Source organism: Kogia breviceps, chromosome 9 (genome assembly GCF_026419965.1).
Source record: "Kogia breviceps isolate mKogBre1 chromosome 9, mKogBre1 haplotype 1, whole genome shotgun sequence".
Lineage (NCBI taxonomy): Eukaryota > Metazoa > Chordata > Mammalia > Artiodactyla > Physeteridae > Kogia > Kogia breviceps.
Genome location: NC_081318.1, coordinates 28,397,406 through 28,418,803, shown reverse-complemented (window position 1 = coordinate 28,418,803; position 21,398 = coordinate 28,397,406). Strand labels below are relative to the sequence as shown.

Sequence of the window (21,398 nt, the reverse complement as noted above, 5' to 3'; positions counted from 1 at the left end):
GAGAAGATATTTTGCATTTTAAGTGATTGATCAGTGAATGTGATCACTGACTTCTATTTTTAATCTATGATAATTTCTTAATCTATTCATTAGTATCTCTATACTTAACCTCACTTTATTCATTTCATTAATCTCCATATATTCATTCATTGATTCACTTATTCAGTCACTGACTAATCTCAAGCACTGAGTGTCCAGTACTATACACAGCATTAACATATTAGGAGGGAGGGACAGAAGTATAAGAATGTGATGTTGGAGAGAAAATTAGTAGAATATAATATACAGTTATTCATTAGCTATTTCTTTCCCTATTTGTCTCTTGTACCTTTTGCTTTTCAGTAAAGAAGTTTCTGAAAGCACTGCTGATATTTCTCATATAATTTCCCCATTACAGTAACTTTCACATATTTCATCCTTGTACTGAGATAACAGAAATGATGAGTTGTGGCTATAACTAAGTAGTCTCATAAAGATATAATTCAAATCCCATCAAATCTTGTCTAGGTACATAAATGGAATATGTACCATTCACTGAATGGAGTTTGAAATGGAGAATAGACACAGGATATTTATGACAATTTCATGAATACATGAGAGGCAGGGAAAGTGATTCAACTAAGAATTACCTGGGTGGGGATCTGTGTAATCCACAGTGTATCCTTCAAGCTGCATTAATTCTTGTGGTTCAGACTTTTTTTCTCTGTAACTGCACATAGCAAAGGTGTATTGGCTAACCTGCATGAGAAAATAAGTTTACATATTGGTTACATTAAATTTATCTTCTCGTTTTTTCTTTATCAGAAGACTCTTTGACCAAAAAAACTGCCGCATATGATTTGCATATAAATTATTAAATGTTCGCATTTTTTAAAACCTTGCTCAGAGATTAAGCACCTTTCATTCATCAGCTTGCAGTTAGGCCTTTCATGGCTATGACCCAGCATTTCCCAGTTTGATGACCTGCTGGCCAAGATTCTATGAGCTATTTATTGATAGAAGAGCCATAAAAAAAATAGTTGGGTTAAAAATAAGTTTGGGACCATAAAACTTCTAGAGGGAGACATAAGCAGAACACTCTGACATAAATTGCAGTGATATATTTTTTGGATCTGTTTCCTAAAGCAAAGAAAATAAAAGCAAAAATAAACAAATGGGACCTAATTAAACTCATAAGCTTTTGCACAGCAAAGGAAACCATCTACACAATGAAAAGCCAACCTACTGAATAGGAGAAAATATTTGCAAATGATATGACCGATAAGGGATTAATATCCAACATATAAACAGCTCATACAACTCAGTATCAAGAAAATCAAACTGCCTGATTAAAAATATGGGCAGAACACTTGAATAGACATTTTTCCAAAGAGGACACGCAGATAGCCAACAGGCACGTGAAAAGATGCTCAACATCGCTAATCATTAGGGAACTGCAAATCAAAACCTCAGTGAGATATCACTTCACACCTGTCAGAATGGCTATCTTCAAAAACACCACAAACAAAAATGTTGGAGAGGATGCGGAGAAAAGGGAACCCTCGTGCACTGTTGGTGGGAATGTAAATTGGTGCAGCCACTGTGGAGAACAGTATGGAGGTTCCTCAAAAAACTAAAAATAGAACGACCATATGACCCAGCAATTCTACCCCTGGGTATATATCTGAAAAAAAAATACACACACACACACACACACACACACAAACACTAATTCAAAAAGATACATGTACCCCAATGCTCCTAGCAGCATTATTCACAATTGTCAAGGTATGGAAGCAATCGAAGTGTCCAACAAGAGATGAACAGACAAAGAAGATGTGGTTTATATACACAATAGAATACTACTCAGCCATAAAAAAGAATGAAAACTTGCCATTTGCAGCAATATGGGTGGACTTGGAGAGCATTATGCTAAGTGAAATAAGGCAGAGAAAGACAAACACTGTATGATATCATTTACATGTGGAATCTAAAAACTACAACAAACTAATGAATATAACAAAAAAAGAAGCAGTCTCACAGATACAGAGAACAAACTAGTGGTTACCAGTGAGGAGAGAGAAGCGGGGAGGGGTAGGGGATTAAGAGGTACAAACTACTATGCATAAAATAAGCTACAAGGTTATATTGTATAACACAGGAAGACAGTCAATATTTTATAATAACTATAAATGGAGTATAACCTTTAAAAACTGTAAATCACTGTATTGTACACCTGTAACTTACATAATACTGTACATCAACTACACTTCAATTTAAAAAAAGTTTGGGAATCATCAGGTTAAATAAAGACAAACAGGCTTCTTTTACTGCAGGTCCTTTATGGCCTTTAATATGCTAATACACATTGTGAATCTCCAAGACTGAGACATATTATGAGCATTCTCAAACATACAATCATGGAACCACATTTTCAAGCACACGTATTTCAAGACTGAATCAAAGTAAAAAAGATCTTCATAAAGGTTGGAAATTTATTGGGCCGCATAGCCAACCCCACAGGAAGGTCCAGGGTGGAGTTAAGGTTTTAGGCAGCCAGGGACTCAACATGGCCAAGATCTGCTGTCTCTCTGCTCTGCTTCTCTTGAGGAACTGGCTTCCTGTTCTTACCCTGAAGTCTCTCTGGGCTAGAACCATAGCTGCCAACAGCTCTGCAGCCACCTCTGACTGCCTCAACTTAGGTGTAAGGCCGTATGTGGACCATTCACTGTGGCCAAGGGGCAAAAGTACCACTGTTAGCCCAGTCTGGGTCAAGAGCTCATGTCTGTGGCAAAGACTATTGAATGCTACAATGGGCAGGCTCTTAGAAGTTCCCCCAAAGCAGTGAGGGGGAGGTGCTGCCCCGAGCAGGAGAAAAAGATGTCTGGTGGATTGATATCTAACTGCAAAATTTCCTACAACACGGGATTCCAGGGAAGACACTTGCTTAATGAGAGTTCCCTTTCCCACGTTTGAACAGAAATTAAAACTAAGGAAACATAAGCACACCTTTCAGTAGATGAAGATTACTTAAAGAGGACTCAAAAAGGAACTAATTAGGAAAGAAAAAAATAGATTACATGAACTAACACTAAAATTAAGAACGTCTCCTCATTAAAGGATACCATAAAGAAAGTAAAAATGGGTATGCAAAATATATATTCAACAAAGAACGAATATCAATGTGGGGTGATTTGTAGATAAGAGCAAAAACTGAGGTTACTTGGAGAAGAGGAAATTCTGCCTCAAGACTGCAGCATTAACTCCTGCCTCAGTTTCTAGCCCGCTGGCCTTTCTGGAGAACCCTGACTGATACCAAAAGACTTATGGATTATGAACACTTGATCCAGCCAATTTCCTTCCAGGAACTTATCCAAGGAAACAAATGGACAAATACTCAAACATGCATGTGTAATGTGTTCACGGCAGCATTGCATATGAGAAAAAACTGGAAAAACCAACAGTGGTTTGATTAAATACATTATGGTATAACCACACAGTAGTATAATGCCATACAGCCACTGAAAGAAATATGACGTTTTTTTTTTTTTCCTGGACATGAAACTATTTCTAAGATATAACATGAAGAGCGGATTTAAAAAATGTAGAGTGTGCTTTTTTTGGGTAAACACTCTATATACATATGACTAGAAAGATGTATACTGAAACTATAAATAGTGATTATTATTAGATAGGACAATTATAGGTCATTTAAAGTTATTTTTTTCAGTGTTCAAAGTTTTTTTTTCAAAGAATATTAATTAGTTTATAATGAGACGTTTTCTATTTTGGAAAAAAACCCAAAGCTTTGTTTGGGAACAGCGAGTCCAATAACTTGAGACACTTGCGGTCCTTGCTACTCTTAGATTTCCTTTTCTTTTTGCTTTCCGTATGTTATAGATGGCCAATGAATTTACTTTCTCACCTGCATATGCCTAAGGCTTACAGATGAAACCCACTGGCTCCCATTGGAGCTTGTTTCTTTGTGTAAAAAGGTATGATTGTGGGTGTTTTTTTAGGGGGTGTTGGTAAGTGGTAAACAGTAACATTATACGTCCATTATTTACTCTAAAAAGCAACTCATTCTCTTACTTAGTCCAAAATCCCACCATTCTTCCATAAAGAGATTTAACATAGTGTTATCTTAAAAATATTATGAAATACTTCAAGCATAAAAAACATGATAATATATTAACATGTATATACCTCCCATTCAGCTTTGTTCAATCATAAGTTCTTGTGTGTATATATATATATATGCTTTAAGCCCCCACCCCCGACCCCGACCCTCCGGACAGAAAAAGTTAATGCCTACATATTACACCTACTCAAACCCATTTCCTTTTCTCTCTCCCCAGAGGTAATCATTATGCTGAATTTTGTGTTTATTATTTCCACTCATGCTTTAAAACTTTTATTTTACATGTAAGTTCTTGTAGGTTCCTGGACCTAGTTCCAACCTGTGTGGGGGGAGAGGGTGAGGGGTGGTTTCTACAGCACCACCAAACAATGCTCTGGGCACCAGCTGGTTTTCCTACAACTTAACTCAATTGTGATACAATCTGCCAGGAGATAGCATCAGATTCCACAGGTGAAGGGTTCAGTCTGAAAAGCTTGCCCTCCAACTCCCCCTACTTGAGACGCCAGTTGCAAGCCTAGGTTGTTTACCTGTGCTCTGGTCAACCCGTTACAGACTGGAGGGTCCCATGACACCCTCTTGTACTTCAGAGGCCAGTTGCAAGTCCAAGTTGTTACCTGTACTTCCGACCAATGGGCTATAGATCAGAGGTTCCCAGTATTCCCCAGCACATCCCCTCGGGTTCAATTAATTTGCTAGAGAGACTCATAAAACTCAAGAAACCCATTTACTTAGTAGATCACAGGCTTATTATAAAAGAATATAACTCAGGAAATGTCAGATGGAAGAGATGCATGGGGCGAGGTATGGGGAAAGAGTGAGGAGTGTCCATGCTCTCTCCCAGCATTCCATTCTCCCCAGATCTCCATGTGTCCACCAACCTGGAAGCGCACTTGAACCCCCTCCTTTTGGGTTTTTGAAGCTTCATTACATCGACATGATTGATTAAATCACTGATCATTGGAGATTTATTCAACCACCAACCCCTCTCCCTGCCCCAGAGGTCGGGGGGGGGGGGGTGGGACTGTAAGTTCCAGCCCTCTAATCCTGTGGTTGTTTCTCCTGACAACCAGCCTAAGGTGCTTCCCAAAGTCACTGCATCAACATAACACCTTAGCACTCTCATTACTTAGGAAATTCTCAGGGTTTTAGAAGCTCTGTGTTAGAATGGGGATGATGGCCAAATATATATTTCTTTTGCTTTTAACTCATCTCCTCCTAAGTGTAGAAAACTGAGTGCTTTGCTTCTATCACCAGTTCCCATCTTATAAATCAGTGCTCATTATATGCTAATTCTACCTTATTTTAGTAATATTACTAAATATTACTGTACTAATACTATTAATATACTAATATTAACGTTTAGTCAGAAAATATTCATTATCAAATATGTTATCTTATCTAGTCAATATTTATTTGCCCTTGCCTTTTAAAATCTTTATTTATTTATTGTGGCTGCATTGGGTCTTCGTTGCTGTCTGCGGGCTTTCTCTAGTTGCGGCGAGCAGGGGTTACTCTTCGTTGCGGTGCCGGGCTTCTCATTGCGGTGGCTACTCTTGTTGCGGAGCACGGGCTCTAGGCACGTGGGCTCAGTACTTGTGGCATACGGGCTTAGTTGCTCCACAGCATGTGGGATCTTCCTGGACCAGGGAAGGAATCTGTGTCCCCTGCACTGGCAGGCAGGTTCTTATCCACTGCTCCACTAGGGAGGCCCTTGCCCTTGTCTTTACCCATTTTTTGTGTGTGACCATTATTTCTTGAATTACACTCCATCATTCTGAGTTCAATTTCCTTCTTCCTTCCTTTTAGCAAAAGCTGAGTCAGTTTTTCTTTTTATTTTAAAATGTCTTTAATTCTCCCTTACTTATTAATGATGGTTTAGTTGGTTATATATAGTATTTTAGGCTAGTAATCTTTCAGCACTTTGAAGATACTACCCCATTGTCAGAAGGCTTATATATCTAAGTTGAAAAGTCTGATGGAAATCCAGTTGTGGTTCCCTTGTAGTTAATTTGCCTTTTCTCTCTGGTTTCTCTTAAATGTTCTCTTTATCTTTGTTGTCCTGCAGTTGCACTGCAAAATTTCTACTTTTATATTTATCGTAGTATTTGTTTTACTTCTTATATCTGATAACGCATGACTTGTATCAATTTTAGAATCTTGTTCAGTATTTTTTCAAAGGTTGAGTCTGTCCCATTTTTCCTGTATACTGCCTTTTCTTCCAATTCTATCAGAAGTATCTTAAAACTGTAGATTCTTTCCTCCACATCTTTTAACCTCTTTACATGTTTCATGCTTCTGCATTTCTGTATGCTGAATTCTGAGTTATTTCTTCAGATTATAACTAATATGCTATCATTAATTACATCACTAACTTTCTCTTCAGATGTGTCTAACCTACTGTTTAACATGTCCAATAAGGGTGTAATTTCAATGACTGCTTTATGTTTTTTTGTTTTGTTTTGTTTTGTTTTTGCGGTCCACAGGCCTCTCACTGTTGTGGCCTCTCCCGTTGAGGAGCACAGGCTCCGGCACAGGCTCAGCGGCCATGGCTCACGGGCCCAGCTGCTCCGCGGCATGTGGGATCCTCCCGGACTGGGGCACGAACCCATGTCCCCTGCCTCGGCAGGCGGACTCTCAACCACTGTGCCACCAGGGAAGCCCTGCTTTACGTTTTTAGTTAGTAGTTGTGCACAGTCCCTTTCTAAACCTGCTTGTTCATTATTTCACAGTGTTACGTTCTTTTCTATTGTTGTTTTGTTCTTTTCTTATACTTGTGAACCCACTTATAAATTTCAATGCCTTAAATACAATTATTTTATAGTTTATATATGTGATATTTCTATTACTGAAATTCTTGGGGTGCAAATAATTAGTTTATTATTCTATAATTTTCAATTATGAGCTCATATTCAGCATAGTTTTACCTGTAGATCTCTTATAAAGCCTAGGTTAAGGCATCATTTCTCCAAAGAAAAAAATTTTTTTTTAAATGCCAGATGCCTCAGATGTATCACCAATCCAGAAGTATTTTTTTACGTTAATTTCTTAACTTGGGTGTTTCCCTTATATTTGGAGAAATAAATTAGAACTGCAAAACTTCCTGAGTCAAGGTTAACAGTTACATTCTCAGGCATCTATTTTATTCCACATTCCAAACGTAAGACCAAACAGAAATTTACCAGTCTGAGGGCAGGCTTTTTCTAGTCTACCATTTCCCTGAAATCTAACTCTTTTAAGTTCTTTATGAGAAAGTCTCTGTTCCAGATTCCCACTTTGAGAATGCCTCAGAGTATGTTTTCTTTCTCTGAGTGAACAATAAAATCCCTAGCCCCTGACAGACCAACATCAATATCCCTTGTCCCATACCCCAGCCCCAGGGCAGCCACAATGTCAACTCACAAGTTCACTATTTGGTCCCTGGGGTTTTCCTTTTTTCTTACAGTTACGTCTGTAAAAAGATGTGTATTATATCATATCATTTCTAGATGTTTGCCATAAAAGAATTCTTAGCATTATTTTTACGACTAGCCAACACCACCAATTTAAATCCTTTGGCTAACTCTCGATTCTAATTTTGTTTTATGGTGTTTCTGAATAGTAGGTCTACGTTTTATATGCATGAGAGAGACTATACATGTCCTTTTCACCACATTCCAGGAAAATAAAATCCATGATGGTTAGTATATAAAACCAAACATATGTTCAAATTTGTCTTATAATTAAAACATTAATTATTAGACACCAGAGACTATTCCAAACTCATCATTTTGTGATCAATTATTAACAAAATAGAAATATTTATTAAGCAGATCATTCATGATTTCAATTCATTCTTTTGGACAGTCTTCAAGACCTGACTAAAAGAAAGTCTCCTGACAAATCACCACAGGGACGATCTGGAACCCGCTGGGAGAGAGAAGAAAAGCACAGGAAGGTCTGCCTTCCTTGCAAGGGTTAGCAACAATCTCCAGCAATTACTAGCTGGAGTCCAAGCAACCACTGCATCTGCTACTCCAGACAGACTATCCGGCAAGACTTGCCCACTTCTATGCACTTCTTCACCTGAACTCCCAAGAAGGAAAATATCACCTTCGCCTTTAAAATCCCACTTTCTACCTATTTCTTTATCTAGTAAAACCCTACTCCCCCTTCCAGAACCCTGACAAACTTGTCCCCTTTACCTTTCTAACTGCATTTCCCGTTTGTTGTCCCCTGTTTTTGCCTCACTGGCTCCTACACTGTCTGGCATATAGTCCCTGCCTTTTTAATTTCTCCACGAAATCCAACTTATTTCAATTCGATAAATATTCTATTAAGCCACATTTGAAAAAAATGTATTCTATTTGAAAGTACAAATCACATACTTATCTTGTTAAAAAAAATAACACTAATAATCCAGCAGCCCAAATTACCCAACGTGCACTTAAATGGATCCTCCACTACTTGGCATACAAATAATATTTGATTTTTTTAAATGTCGAACACTCCACTTAAAATGTTCAGGATATAATAAACATGAGGCCAAATTCATTCCTTCATCTAAACAGCCTGTCTGGAGCACCCATTATGTGATGGTCACACCTGTGAGGACCACGGGACCCAGATCTTACGCCTTCAGGATACACAGCTGTGATGTGACCACAGTCATAAAGCCATCAGAATGCTAAGAAAATGCAGGAAAAACAAAGTGAAACAACAGACAATACAGCAAAAAATAATATGGGAAACAACTAGTTAGGGAGTGACTATTCATATTAAAAAGAAATTCTTAACCTTCTCAAAAATATCTGGTTCATAAAAGAGATCTTTCTATATTTTATGTATTTCTACTTAGAGAAAAAAACAAGGCCAAAATAACGAAATGTACTGAAAACTGATCAGAAAAAAAAACAGTAAGGTTTTAAAATTGTAATGAAACATAATAAAAAGTATAATTTCATTCAAAATCCCAGATCTTACTCACATGTATCAGATACATATTATATAATAATACATGGGATTGTACTTCTCAACATTATAGATTTACTTTTAAAAAAATAATTAATTTATTTATTTTTTTGGCTGAGTTGGGTCTTCGTTGCTGTGCGTGGGCTTCAGTAGTTGTGGCATGCAGGCTTAGTAGTTGTGGCGCATGGGCTTAGTTGCTCTGCAGCATGTGGGATCTTCCCGGACCAGGGCTCAAACCCATGACCCCTGCATTAACAGGCGGATTCTTAACCACTGCACCACCAGGGAATTCCCTAGATTTACTTTTTGATAGTACTGTCCTAACATTCTACAAGGTATTTACTTAATCAGTAAAAATACACCAATGGAATAAAATATTGTTACATTTGCAAGAATTATAGATTTCAATCATGTGGTGAGGATTTTTAATACTTTGGAAACTAGAGGCTGTGATACCTAGAGGACTCAAGTCTCACTAAGGGACAAATAGTTACTCTCAGAGCTAAGCTTCACTGAAAAGAAAACATATGATTATCCTCTGAAACATAATGGTATTGAGGGATGAGGGTTACGGACCCCTGAGGTTGTGATCTCAACTCCAGAGTTCACGGATGTGGAAACTGACTTTCCTGAGGTCACCCAGAAGGAGATGGCCATCTTGAGTGTAGAACACAAGTCTCCTCAATCCAGTAAGTACTCCTTCCGATATACCACATTCTAATTCACATTCTGAAACTTAAAAACTGTATTCCCAAATAACAAGCCAATTGCCTCTTAATTTCTGGCAAAGTTACTATTTAAGAGAACTGTAAGATATTTAGTTAGGTATCTGCAAGAATCCATAATCAAAGACTTCTAAGGGTAGAGGAGAGAGAGAAAAGTGAGTTGAATAGCAAGCAAGTTGAGGCATTTCTCTCAGGTACATATTCAATAAATCACCATCATTTGTTTTATAGTAATGTTAACTATATCTTTAACCAATATAAAATTATAATCCTTTCATATATTTAATACTTCTCTTGAATTTTACTTGGTCTGAATTTAATCCTGTCATCCTACTTTCTCTGTGTTTTGGCCTTTTGTTTGTGGTATATCTCACATACGGATTTTGGTTTTTATCCCACTCCGAGAATCAGTTACTAGGTCCATTTAACTCATTTATACTAAAAATTCATATATTTACGTATATATCTCTGTCTTCTGTAATAAGGCTACTACAACTTCCTTGGCATCCTATTTTTAATCTATACTAGTTACTTTAAAAGTTTTCAAAGACATCACTGACCCCATCCTTTCTCTATTTACTGAAAGACAAATCATTTTTTACTGTGTCTTATAGAACTTGAAAAATGTAGCTTATTTTTATTGCTCCATTCATTAACTTTCACAAAATCTGGAGTTTAGTTTTCACATATTGTTATAATTACTTAATCACTTCATATACCTATAACGTATTTTAGGAATCATCCTTCACATTTTTCTTTGAGTCAAAATATTTTATAACAGTAATTTAGATTTAGCTATTTTGTATCATTATGCTCTTTAATTCTTTTATATTTTAAGTTTGATATTTCTGAGATACTACACTCATTCACCTTTCAAATATCAGGAACTTCACTTTAAATATTTTGAAGAAGGTGAACTGTATCTTTTCTGAATCTCCACCCATACTGTAATATTTTCTAGTGCTTTTATTCATGAACAACTTCTTGGATGTATACTACTTCTCAAGTCACACAATTTCCCATCAATTCTCTGTAGATATACTCTATTAAGTTCAGTAGTTGAGTGTTAAGGAAATACGAGGCAACATACACATCTTTAATTGAAAAAATATTTTGAAAGAAATGTTTAGATGAAGATCTCTGCTCACTACATTTCCTGAAATGTGGGAAGCCTGTTTATCTGCAGACTAATTTCTTTTATTTTTTATTTTTTAAACATCTTTATTGGAGTATAATTGCTTTACAATGGTTTGTTAGTTTCTGCTGTATAACAAAGTGAATCAGCTATATGTATACATATGTTCCCATATCCCCTCCCTCTTGCGTCTCCTTCCCACCCTCCCTATCCCACCCCACTAGGTGGTCACAAAGCAGAGCTGATCTCCCTGTGCTATGTGGCTGATTCCCACTAGCTATCTATTTTACATTTGATAGTGTATATATTTCAATGCCACCTTCTCACTTTGTCCCAGCTTACCCTTCCCCCTCCCCATGTCCTCAAGTCCGTTCCCTACACCTGCGTCTTTATTCCTGTCCTGCTCCTAGGTTCTTCAGAACCACCTTTAGATTCCATATATATATGTTAGCGTACAGTATTTGATTTTCTCTGACTTACTTCACTCTGTATGACAGACTCTAGGTCCATCCACCTCACTACAAATAGCTCAATTTCGTTTCTTTCTATGGCTGAGTAATATTCCACTGTATATATGGGCCACATCTTCTTTATCCATTCATCTGTCGATGGACACTTCGGCTGCTTCCATGTCCTGGCTACTGTAAATAGTGCTGCAATGAATACTGTGGTACATGACTCTTTGAATTATGGTTTTCTCAGGGTATATGCCCAGTAGTGGGATTGCTGGGTCATATGGTAGTTCTACTTGTAGTATTTCAGGAACCTCCATACTGTTATCCATAGTGGCTGTGTCAATTTACATTCCCACCAATAGTGCAAGAGGGTTCCCTTTTCTCCACACCCTCTCCAGCATTTATTGTTTGTAGATTTTTTGATGAGGGCCATTCTGACCAGTGTGAGGTGATACCTCATTGTAGTTTTGATTTGCATTTCTCTAATGATTAGTGATGTTGAGCATCCTTTTATGTGTTTGTTGGCAATCTGTAGATCTTCTTTGGAGAAATGTCTATTTAGGTCTTCTGTCTATTTTTGGATTGGGTTGTTTGTTTTTTTGATATTGAGCTGCATGAGCTGCTTGTATATTTTGGAGATTAATCCTTTGACAGTTGCTTCATTTGCAAATATTTTCTCCCATTCTGAGGGTTGTCTTTTCTTCTTGTTTATGGTTTCCTTTGCTGTGCAAAAGCTTTTAAGTTTCATTAGGTCCCATTTGTTTATTTTTGTTTTTATTTCTATTACTCTAGGAGGTGGTCAAAAAGGATCTTGCTGTGATTTAGAGTGTTCTTTCTAGGTTTTCCTCTAAGAGTTTTATAGTGTCTGGCCTTACATTTAGGTCTTTAATCCATTTTGAGTTTATTTTTGTGTATGGTGTTAGGGAGTGTTCTAATTTCATTCTTTTACATGTAGCTGTCCAGTTTTCCCAGCACCACTTATTGAAGAGGTTGTCTTTTCTCCACTGTATATTCTTGCCTCCTTTGTCAAAGATAAGGTGACCATAGTGCATGGGTTTATCTCTGGGCTTTCTATCCTGTTCCATTGATCTGTATTTGTTTTTGTGCCAGTACTGTAGTGTCTTGATGACTGTAGCTTTGTAGTATAGTCTGAAGTCAGGAAGCCTGATTCCTCCAGCTCCATTTTTCTTTCTCGAGATTGCTTTGGCTATTTGGGGTCTTTTGTGTTTCCATACAAATTGTGATATTTTTTGTTCTAGTTCTGTGAAAAATGCCATTGGTAGCTTGATAGGGAGTGCATTGACTCTGTAGATTGCTTTGGGTAGTAGAGTCATTTTCACAATGTTGATTCTTCAAATCCAAGAATATGGTGTATCTCTCCTATTTGTATCATCTTTAATTTCTTTCATCAGTGTCTTATAATTTTCTGCATACAGGTCTTTTGTCTCCTTAGGTAGATTTATTCCTAGGTATTTAATTTCTTTTAAATATCAGAAAATGTTTCCTCTTTTATAGTATTTCTTACTTTTATTGCTCTTTTTGCTCTGTTTATCTGTTTTGTCCTGTTCTTTTTACACTTAGAAAAACAGATTTTTGTTACATTGGATATTTGCTTTCTTTCCTTAGTATCTGCCATTGTGAATAATTTTCATTTCAGACTTTCAGAGCTTCTCCATTGTCTTCTATAGAACTGACTTCGTTTTATGCAGTGTTCATTCTGTACATCACTGCCTAAAACGTGGATATCAATTAGCTGTTTTTAGTTTTAATGCCTTCTGATTTCTACCAGATCTATTTTATTAATCTCAGCCAACTCATCTCATTTTTACAAACTTTTCAAGAGTCCATGTTTCTCAAAATTTAAAACATAAAATCAATATATTTGAATTCAATATTCTAGAATCTCTTCCCAGGTCTCCATTAGCCCCTCCTCCACCCCTTTAAAAAAATCTATCACTGAACAAAGAGAGATTTTCCAGGTCTGCTATTTGCCAAATGATAGGAAATCCTCATTAATTCCTTGTATTCTCCCACTGGAGTACTGTCAGAATCCACCTCTTCAATCTCTAGCTTGAGAGCAAGTAGAAACGAACAGCTCTCTCCAACCCAATTTCCAATCTCTAGCAGGCATTTATGTAGTGAGGTTTTGATAGAAATTCTTCCTGTTGCAACCGTATGGTTCTTTTCACTCAGAGGCAAAAGCAAAGTATTTTGAAAGTTAGATGGTTTTCATAAATTTTCGCTTATAGCAAAATTGTGGAAGGCCTTAATCCAGTTATAAAATGACCGAATATTAAAAGTAACAAGATATATCACTATATGTTTGGGGCATCTAACTCAGGAATTAAAAAGAAATTTTTGAGACACTGAGTAATACTACTGTGAGAAAGGTTCTGTTTCCATCTACTTATTTAGGTGAGCCAGGCTTCCCTATGCCTGCATCTTGCAAAAGTTATATAAACAAAAAAGGAATTAACATGAAACTTTCTCATTATAAATAGCCATTCATAGATAAATTGGGAAGACAGCCATGTCCAGCTCATTAAGATAGGCATTTCCAATCAAATTTAATAATTATTCTTCAAAATCTGTCACATAAGGTTTTATAAGCTGTGTGCTACTTATAATTGCAATTATACTTCAATGTAAAATAAATTTTTAATACTTAAAGCCTTTTGGTTAAAGGAGTTTTTATTTGTTCTTCCTTTTGATTGTTTTATTTTTCTTCAGGTGAGGTAGTTTGACTGATTTGGTTTGTTCAAACAGAGGGACAAGGGAAAATAAATCTGGGTGTTTACGATAAAAAGTGCTAATGACAAAGATATTTTAGGGAAAGGGGTTTTTTGGCCTTCCTGTGTTATTCTTTATGTCTACTATCTTTGTTCTCTGGATCTTATCTTTATTTTATTTGGCTTAAACAACAGAAATTTATTGTCTTGCAGTGCTGGAGGCTAGAAGTTTAACATTCAAGGGTTAGCAGGGTTGGTTCCTTCTGAGGGCTGTGAGGGTAATCTGCTCCTTGTCTCTTCACACTTCTCATGGGTTGCTGGCAATTTTTGGTATTCCTTGGCCTATGGAAGCATCATCTCTATATCTGCCTTCATCTTCACTTGGCATTCTCCTTGTGTGCCTATCTGCTCCCAAACTCCCTCTTTTTAATAAGGACGCCAGTCATACTGGATTAGGGGCACACCCTTCTCTGGTATGACCTCATCTTAATTACACAGAACAGCACTATTTTCAAATAAGGTCACATTCTGAGGTACCAGGGGTTAGGACTTCAACACAGGAGTTTTTTTTAAGTTCCAATTTCATAGATTTTTAATTGCAGAGAAGTGTGATAGAGTGATCAAAAAATTTTGATGCATAATACTTATTTCCTAAGAATAAAATTCTGTTGGGAAACAGCCACGGAAATAAGAATTCAAGGAGAAGAAGCTAATAATACACAATTTGCAATGGTTACAGGTGCATATAAAATCACAACAGTATGTAAATTCTATTGATCATGTTTATGATTAATTTAATGGTTTTATTTTAGAATCTGCATCCGTTGCAACTATTTAAATTTATGATAAGAAGTTTACAGTGATCTATAGTTGTAAAAAAATTAATTTAAGGGACATACTAGGAAAACAGTTTGAAGAGTGATGTGAGTGCTCCTGCCTAACTGGTCTTTTTTTTAGGAAGACACATCTGGTCCTTCCTTGATACCTTTTAGAAATGTGAGAATTAGTCTTTCATTGCTTACTAGTCAGAATGGTAAGTAACTGACTGTAGTTTCATGTACATCTACAATTTTTATTATCTTCTTCCATGTTCTTATGGGTCGTTTTTCCCCTGTTATTCATTCATTAAACAAATACTTATTGAATATCTAGTGTATTTTTCTAGGCCTTGAGGATACAACAATGTCCCCAGCACCAGAATCAGAAAAAAAAAAAAATTAGAAAAATAAAATCAATCTCACATAGTGAGGTGGAGAAGACTGAATTACAAATAAACAAGGAGATACCTACAACAATTTTGGGTGGTGAATTGCTTTGAAGAAAAATAAAGCAGAGTAAAGAGTATGCCATTGAAGGGAGTCTATTTTTGATAATGTGGCCAGAAAAGGGCTCTCTGAAGACAATCATATTTCAATATTGGAAGCATTTCAATAGGAAGTGAAGGGGGGATAAGCCAGGTTTAACAAATGAGTCTGCCATTTCAAATCCAAGTCCCAGTTTCATATCCCCCTCAATTGCTTAACCTTATTCTTTCCAACTTATCTTTGACAAGACTCTGGGCAAATTACTTTAAGCCCTGTATAGTTCAGTTTGATTTTTCTGTAAAACAGAGACAACAATGACTCATGTTATACAGGGCTTTGAGAGAACTGGAGATATTGACATAGAGCACCTAGCACAATGCTTGCCTGTTATGCAGTGGTCTCCCAATAAATCAAATCCAACTTTCAGGGAACCATCAACCTTCTCTCTATGCTTTTGTGTCTTCCTAGAGTCATTTCACTGTGGGTCAGAGATGCAGTTTGTTCTGTAACAGCTGTGAAGGCACCTGACTGACTTGGGGATTGACCTGATTTGAGGGCTGTATGCTTCCATGCTGGGAATGACTGAGGACTGTTGACTTTCACGCCTCAGCTTTCTGCTTTCCAGCCTCACTTGGTTCTCTCCCCCTTGATCTTTCTATTTCTCCCCAGTCTCAAGCGTTGTTTCTTTCCCTTAAGAAGACCATGACTATGTTACTGAAGATACCTGTTGAATGAACACGTAAATGAACAAGAAACTGAGGGAGAAGAAAAATTGGAGATGCTTTTAAATGTAGTTTTAGATATTAGTCCCTCCATTTCTAATGGACATTATCTTGAATACATATTTCAATGTATATTTTTTAAAATAATTCTCTTAAAACAACAATAAAGATTAATCTCTAAAGCTCTTTATATAAATCATGTTCGTGTCGTCACACATTAAACAATCCAGACTTAACATGCATAACACACCTAAAGTGCTAAAAATGTGCTTGCTATTTAAGATCTAGCCTTAAAAACTATCCGTCAAAGGCTACTTGATTTTTACAGTCAGGGCAAAACGCTTACATCAATGTTGCTTTTTTCTTTATATAACCTGAAGTACAGGTTCAGTTGCTGTTTTACGCTTTAAGTATTGTATTTCTAGCTACCTTTAAATAATACAATTATCTCTTAACATGATGGATATGTTTAAGTACCAATTTCAAAATCTTTAGAGATACCAAGAAAAAACCCAAAGCCAAAAAACCTCCGGCTTTAGAGAGATCGCCTACTTTTGAAACTCGTGGTAATTTAAATGGTATTAAATATGTATTATTTTGTACTTCTTTTAATATTTTGTTTACTCTAATATCTCAAAAGTCACCTAACAGTCCTGAAGTCTATCACAGATAATCGGGCCCAGAGTTTTAAAGAAGAGTACAGATGGAAGAGTAACAAAATACCAACGACCAACGAAGCTGTCACTGACAATTAGGAAATCGGACCCAGGAGACAACTGAAAAAAGTGCAGTTTGGCTTTCGAATACTCTGGCTCAGGAAGCAACTAACTACGAACACTATCCTTTCGACTCGTTGGCTCCTGGTTCCGCTTCCATAAAATGATGCTGTGTTTTATGCTTTTGATTCCTCTGATGTCCCCAAGCGCCTTTACTTTTGCCCATCTCTTTTGCAAGGTCATGCTAAATCACATTCCGGAGGCCAACCCTACAATGAACCTGTAGTATAAATTCAAGTGACTCCTTCAGAAGAGTGTCAACACCTTGTAGCTACTGGTTTGCTAGCCAGTATCCAGGGTAAACTGGAGGAGTTGCACTCTGAACGAAAAGAACTGTCAGTATCAGTTGGCACTGATAGTTAATGTATGCTGCTGAAGGATAAGCTACAGGGGCCAGGGGTTTACCATGCTCCCCATGCTTCCAGCTGAAGGCAGCCTTGCAGCCTCCACTCTGCCCCATCTTCACATACCAGGGAGTTACATAGAAACAGGTGGTCTGACCTATTCCGATCTAGCATTTGTTTTCATGTATAAGCTTACTTATAAGCTTATACACTATAATTGCAATTGAAAATCCATTCAGTGGAAAGACAGAGCAATGATAAACATTCAATATCCTTAACCCAATCCACTCTTAATAACTCCATAAAGAATGGATTTGTTGAGAATTGGGGGATATAAACAGACTTTAATCTGAGGACAGCGTTAAATTAGGTTTTGGCATCATTACCTCTGACGGGGCACCTGAGTTGCTGAGGTCCCACGAGGTACCTGCATCTTGTCTGGGAAACCTCCCATTTTATTGTCAATTGCCAACCTGTTTAACACCTGTCTGTGTCCACATGTGTAACTGCTAACGGTGAGTTCTTAGACACCACAGCATTCAGGTTTGTGTGTTGTATTCCTACCGCAGGGATCATGTTAACAGCTGGCAGCTTAGCAACTGCCACCGTCTAATTTCAGTAAAGATTAAGGCTTAAAAATCCTTAGCTGGAAATGTTCTTGGCAGAGGCCAAAGGTGCTGCTAGAGTTATTTAAAAAAAAAAAAAATCCCAGAGCTTAATTTAATCAAGGAAAATGAATATACCTTCAAGATCATGATGGATTTGAAGGAAATATATATTTACTGTCTTGACCAAATGGCATAAAAAAGATTTAGCAATCAGTGCATAAATTAGAAATAGGAAAGGCAGTCTTTTTAAAACAATGCTCAGACTGATTCACATATACTCTTTTATTGAAAAAATATTTCGGCAGTTTCTACTCACAGTAGATTATAAGAAAGACAAGGTCCTTATTTTCATGGAGCATATATTCTAGAAGGGGTAAAGAGATAATTAAAAAATAGATACATAAGGTTGACAACTTTGATTAGAGAAAAATGCTCTGAAAAATATACAACAGGGTAATGTGACAGGGAGTCACTGTAGATTGGGTGGGTAAAAAAGACCTATTTAAGGTGACATTTGACTTGATACCTAAGTGGGTAGGTAGAATAAGCCAGTCACAGGGAAAATATAAGCAGTGGAATAAATGTTCAGAATTTATTTAGATGCATTTAGGGGTAGCCAAGCAACAACTGAATGGAAGAAAGGTAGGGAGACTTAATTCAAAGGCATATTTGCACAGAAATCACACTTTAGAAATAAACTCATACTATCATATATTTGAGAGAGGGGGCCAGTGACTTGGAGGTGCTAAACTCCAGTTCTTGGCACTGCGATTAATCTGGGAGCAGGGCATTACAAGTCAAGGCGCTGCTCAGTGACAGGCAGGGACTCATCAAAGAGGAAGCTAGAGGCCACAATATGTACAAGATAAAGGACCTTCTCTAGGTTAGAGTCAGAGGTTATTCTAAGTGTAATGGGAAGTCATGGAGGGATTTAGACAGAAAATTGGCAAAATCTGAGTTATGCCTCAAATAGATTATTCTGGCAATGTGAAGAATGGACTGTAAAGAGAATGGTAGAAGCAGAGAGAACAGCTGGGATTCTACTGCGAAAATCCATGTGAAGATAATAGTGGTTTCAACTAGAACAGTAGCAGAGAAGATGGAAAGAATTGAATGTAAGCAGGATACTGTTCTGGCTGTAGGTAAAACAGTATTTTCTGATTGACATGGGGGCAATGAAAAGAGAGTCATCAAAGACGACACCAGCGTTTTGGTTCAAGTACGTTCAAATATAAGTCAATTTTATGTTCCATATAGAGGTTTGAGAAGGAACCCAAATTAAAGGTGAGATATTAATTTATCTTACATTTACCAAGTCTTAATTATGTGGCAGGAACACTACACATGTATGTGTAAAGATATATATGCATATGAATGCACGCACACACATAAAGATACACACATACAGCATTTTAAAGTTGAGTCTTATAAAACAAAAAAAAAATAAGCCCATTAAAATTTAATTCAGATAAAGGATATTGTTACAATATTGTACATTCCTCATTCATAGGGCCTTTGCTCTTTCATATAGGTATGAGCGAGAAAAGAAGAGAAATAGACATTTCTTTGCAATCTAAACATGAAAATAGCAACACAAATCTTAAGGGAACACAGGGTATATGCAAAAGAGGAATTTTTGCATTGCGATCATATCCTGATCTGTATGAGATACTCCTTACCAAATTCAGCCCTACTCGCACTCTACTTTCTTTTATAGTTTTAGCTCTTGAGACATAGGTAAATGATATTTTAGAACCATTTTGAAGAGTAAATGCATTAGTTCTTTAATGCCCAAAGGTAAATTGTATAAATGAATATGGCCATTTTCTTGTTTTTGGTTCTTTTTCTGGCTATGGAAAACTCAATTATCACAAAGCAAAAGTTATCTTAATAATGAAACTTAAAAAAATTCTTTTCCTCTGAGATTTTGTTCCAAATAAGCTCCACAACCAAAAGAATTTTCAAGTTTCTTTGATACGTGCATTTTGAAAGATAATACATGCAACTTAACACATAATGACCATTAACTATAAAAAAAGACAAATTAAAAAAAAAGTTTCGGTGAGTATTTAGGCATTCATGAGTCAGCTAGAGCTTTATAAATCTTACTTCACATTATAGGTATCTATGCCTTTGGCCCAGCAATTTCATTTCTATAGGAATACTCCCACATACACCTAAAGATTATGCATCTATATTGATTCCAGCATTATTTGTTGATTTAAAAAAAGGAACTTAAATGTCTCAAAAAGGGGAATTGTTACATAAATTATCTTAATCTACACTATGGGATCCAATTGTCCATTAAAAAGAATAAAACAGATTTTTAAATACTGACATGGTAACTTTATGATATATTTTAAAAGAAGATGTGGTACATATATACAATGGAATATTACTCGGCCATAAAAAAGAATGAAATTGGGTCATTTGTAGAGATGCGGATGGACACAGAGTGTGTCATACAGAGTGAAGTAAGTCAGAAAGAGAAAAACAAATATCGTATATTAATACATATATGTGGAATCTAGAAAAATGGTACAGATGAAACTATTTGCAGGGCAGCAATAGAGAAGACACAGATGTAGAGAACGGATGTGTGGACACAGGGGGTGGAGGGGAGGGTGGGATGAATTGGGAGATTAAGTTTGACATAAATACACTACTTTGTGTAAAACAGACAGCTAGTGGGAACTTGCAGTATAGAACAGGAAGCTCAGCTCAGTGCTCTGTGATGACCTAGATGGGTGGTATAGGGCGTGGGGTGGGAGGGAGGGGATATACGTATACACATAACTGATTCACTTCGTTGTACAGCAGAAACTAACACAATATTGTAAAGCAATTATACTCCAGTAAAAAAATAAGAGGATCAAAACAATTCACAAAACAAATGTATCAATACATGGAATGAGTCCATTAGGGTTGGATTAGACCGAAACAAGTTTAAAAGGTCCAACTACTAGCAATGGTTATTTGGCTATTTGAGGGGAAGACTGGAATAAGATGGCCATGCTGGTAGGGGTGCTGAAGAGGGCTTTTCATTTGCTGCCATAAATACTTGTGTATGGTTTGATTTTATCCTATACTGAGTTATGTCTTGGGTTTGTACATTTTAAATCAGTTTAAAACATAAAGCCAGAGAGCCACTACCCTATGACTTTCTTGATTTGACAGCAGCATATTTATTCACTTTGCATCACTATAAGGAAACATCAGCTTACGTCCTAAGACTAAACCTAGACCATATAATTTCCCGCAGTGGTGGCATTCTCAGAACTGTGACAGTAGCCTGCTGCAGTGCTGCTCCAGGTGTGCTGAATATTTCAGATATCAATAGGCTGGGGCAGCCACTTCTTTAAGTTTAGAACAGATTTTGATGGCATGTCACTAACAGAGTGGCTCTCGTATGTTTGTAGCATGTAATGATCACTCAGTGGCATGGCTGACTGTTTATATCCTGTGCCAACTCAGCTGATATGTAATTAACATTATGCCTTGATAGCCTGCTGTTGTTTGCAGCAACTTCAAGT

At 36.8% G+C, this 21,398-nt stretch overlaps 1 protein-coding gene across 7 annotated transcripts in view; it reads right to left on the bottom strand.

Annotated features, from left to right (window-relative positions):
- The window catches only part of CADPS2 (calcium dependent secretion activator 2), a 544,229-nt gene that overhangs the window by 182,055 nt on the left and 340,776 nt on the right, over nt 1-21,398 (bottom strand). For all 7 annotated transcript variants that reach the window (XM_059073595.2, XM_067042266.1, XM_059073599.2 and 4 more), the window contains exon 10: nt 630-738. In XM_059073595.2, the coding sequence (XP_058929578.1) occupies nt 630-738 (109 nt within the window). The remainder of the gene's footprint in view (nt 1-629; nt 739-21,398) is intronic.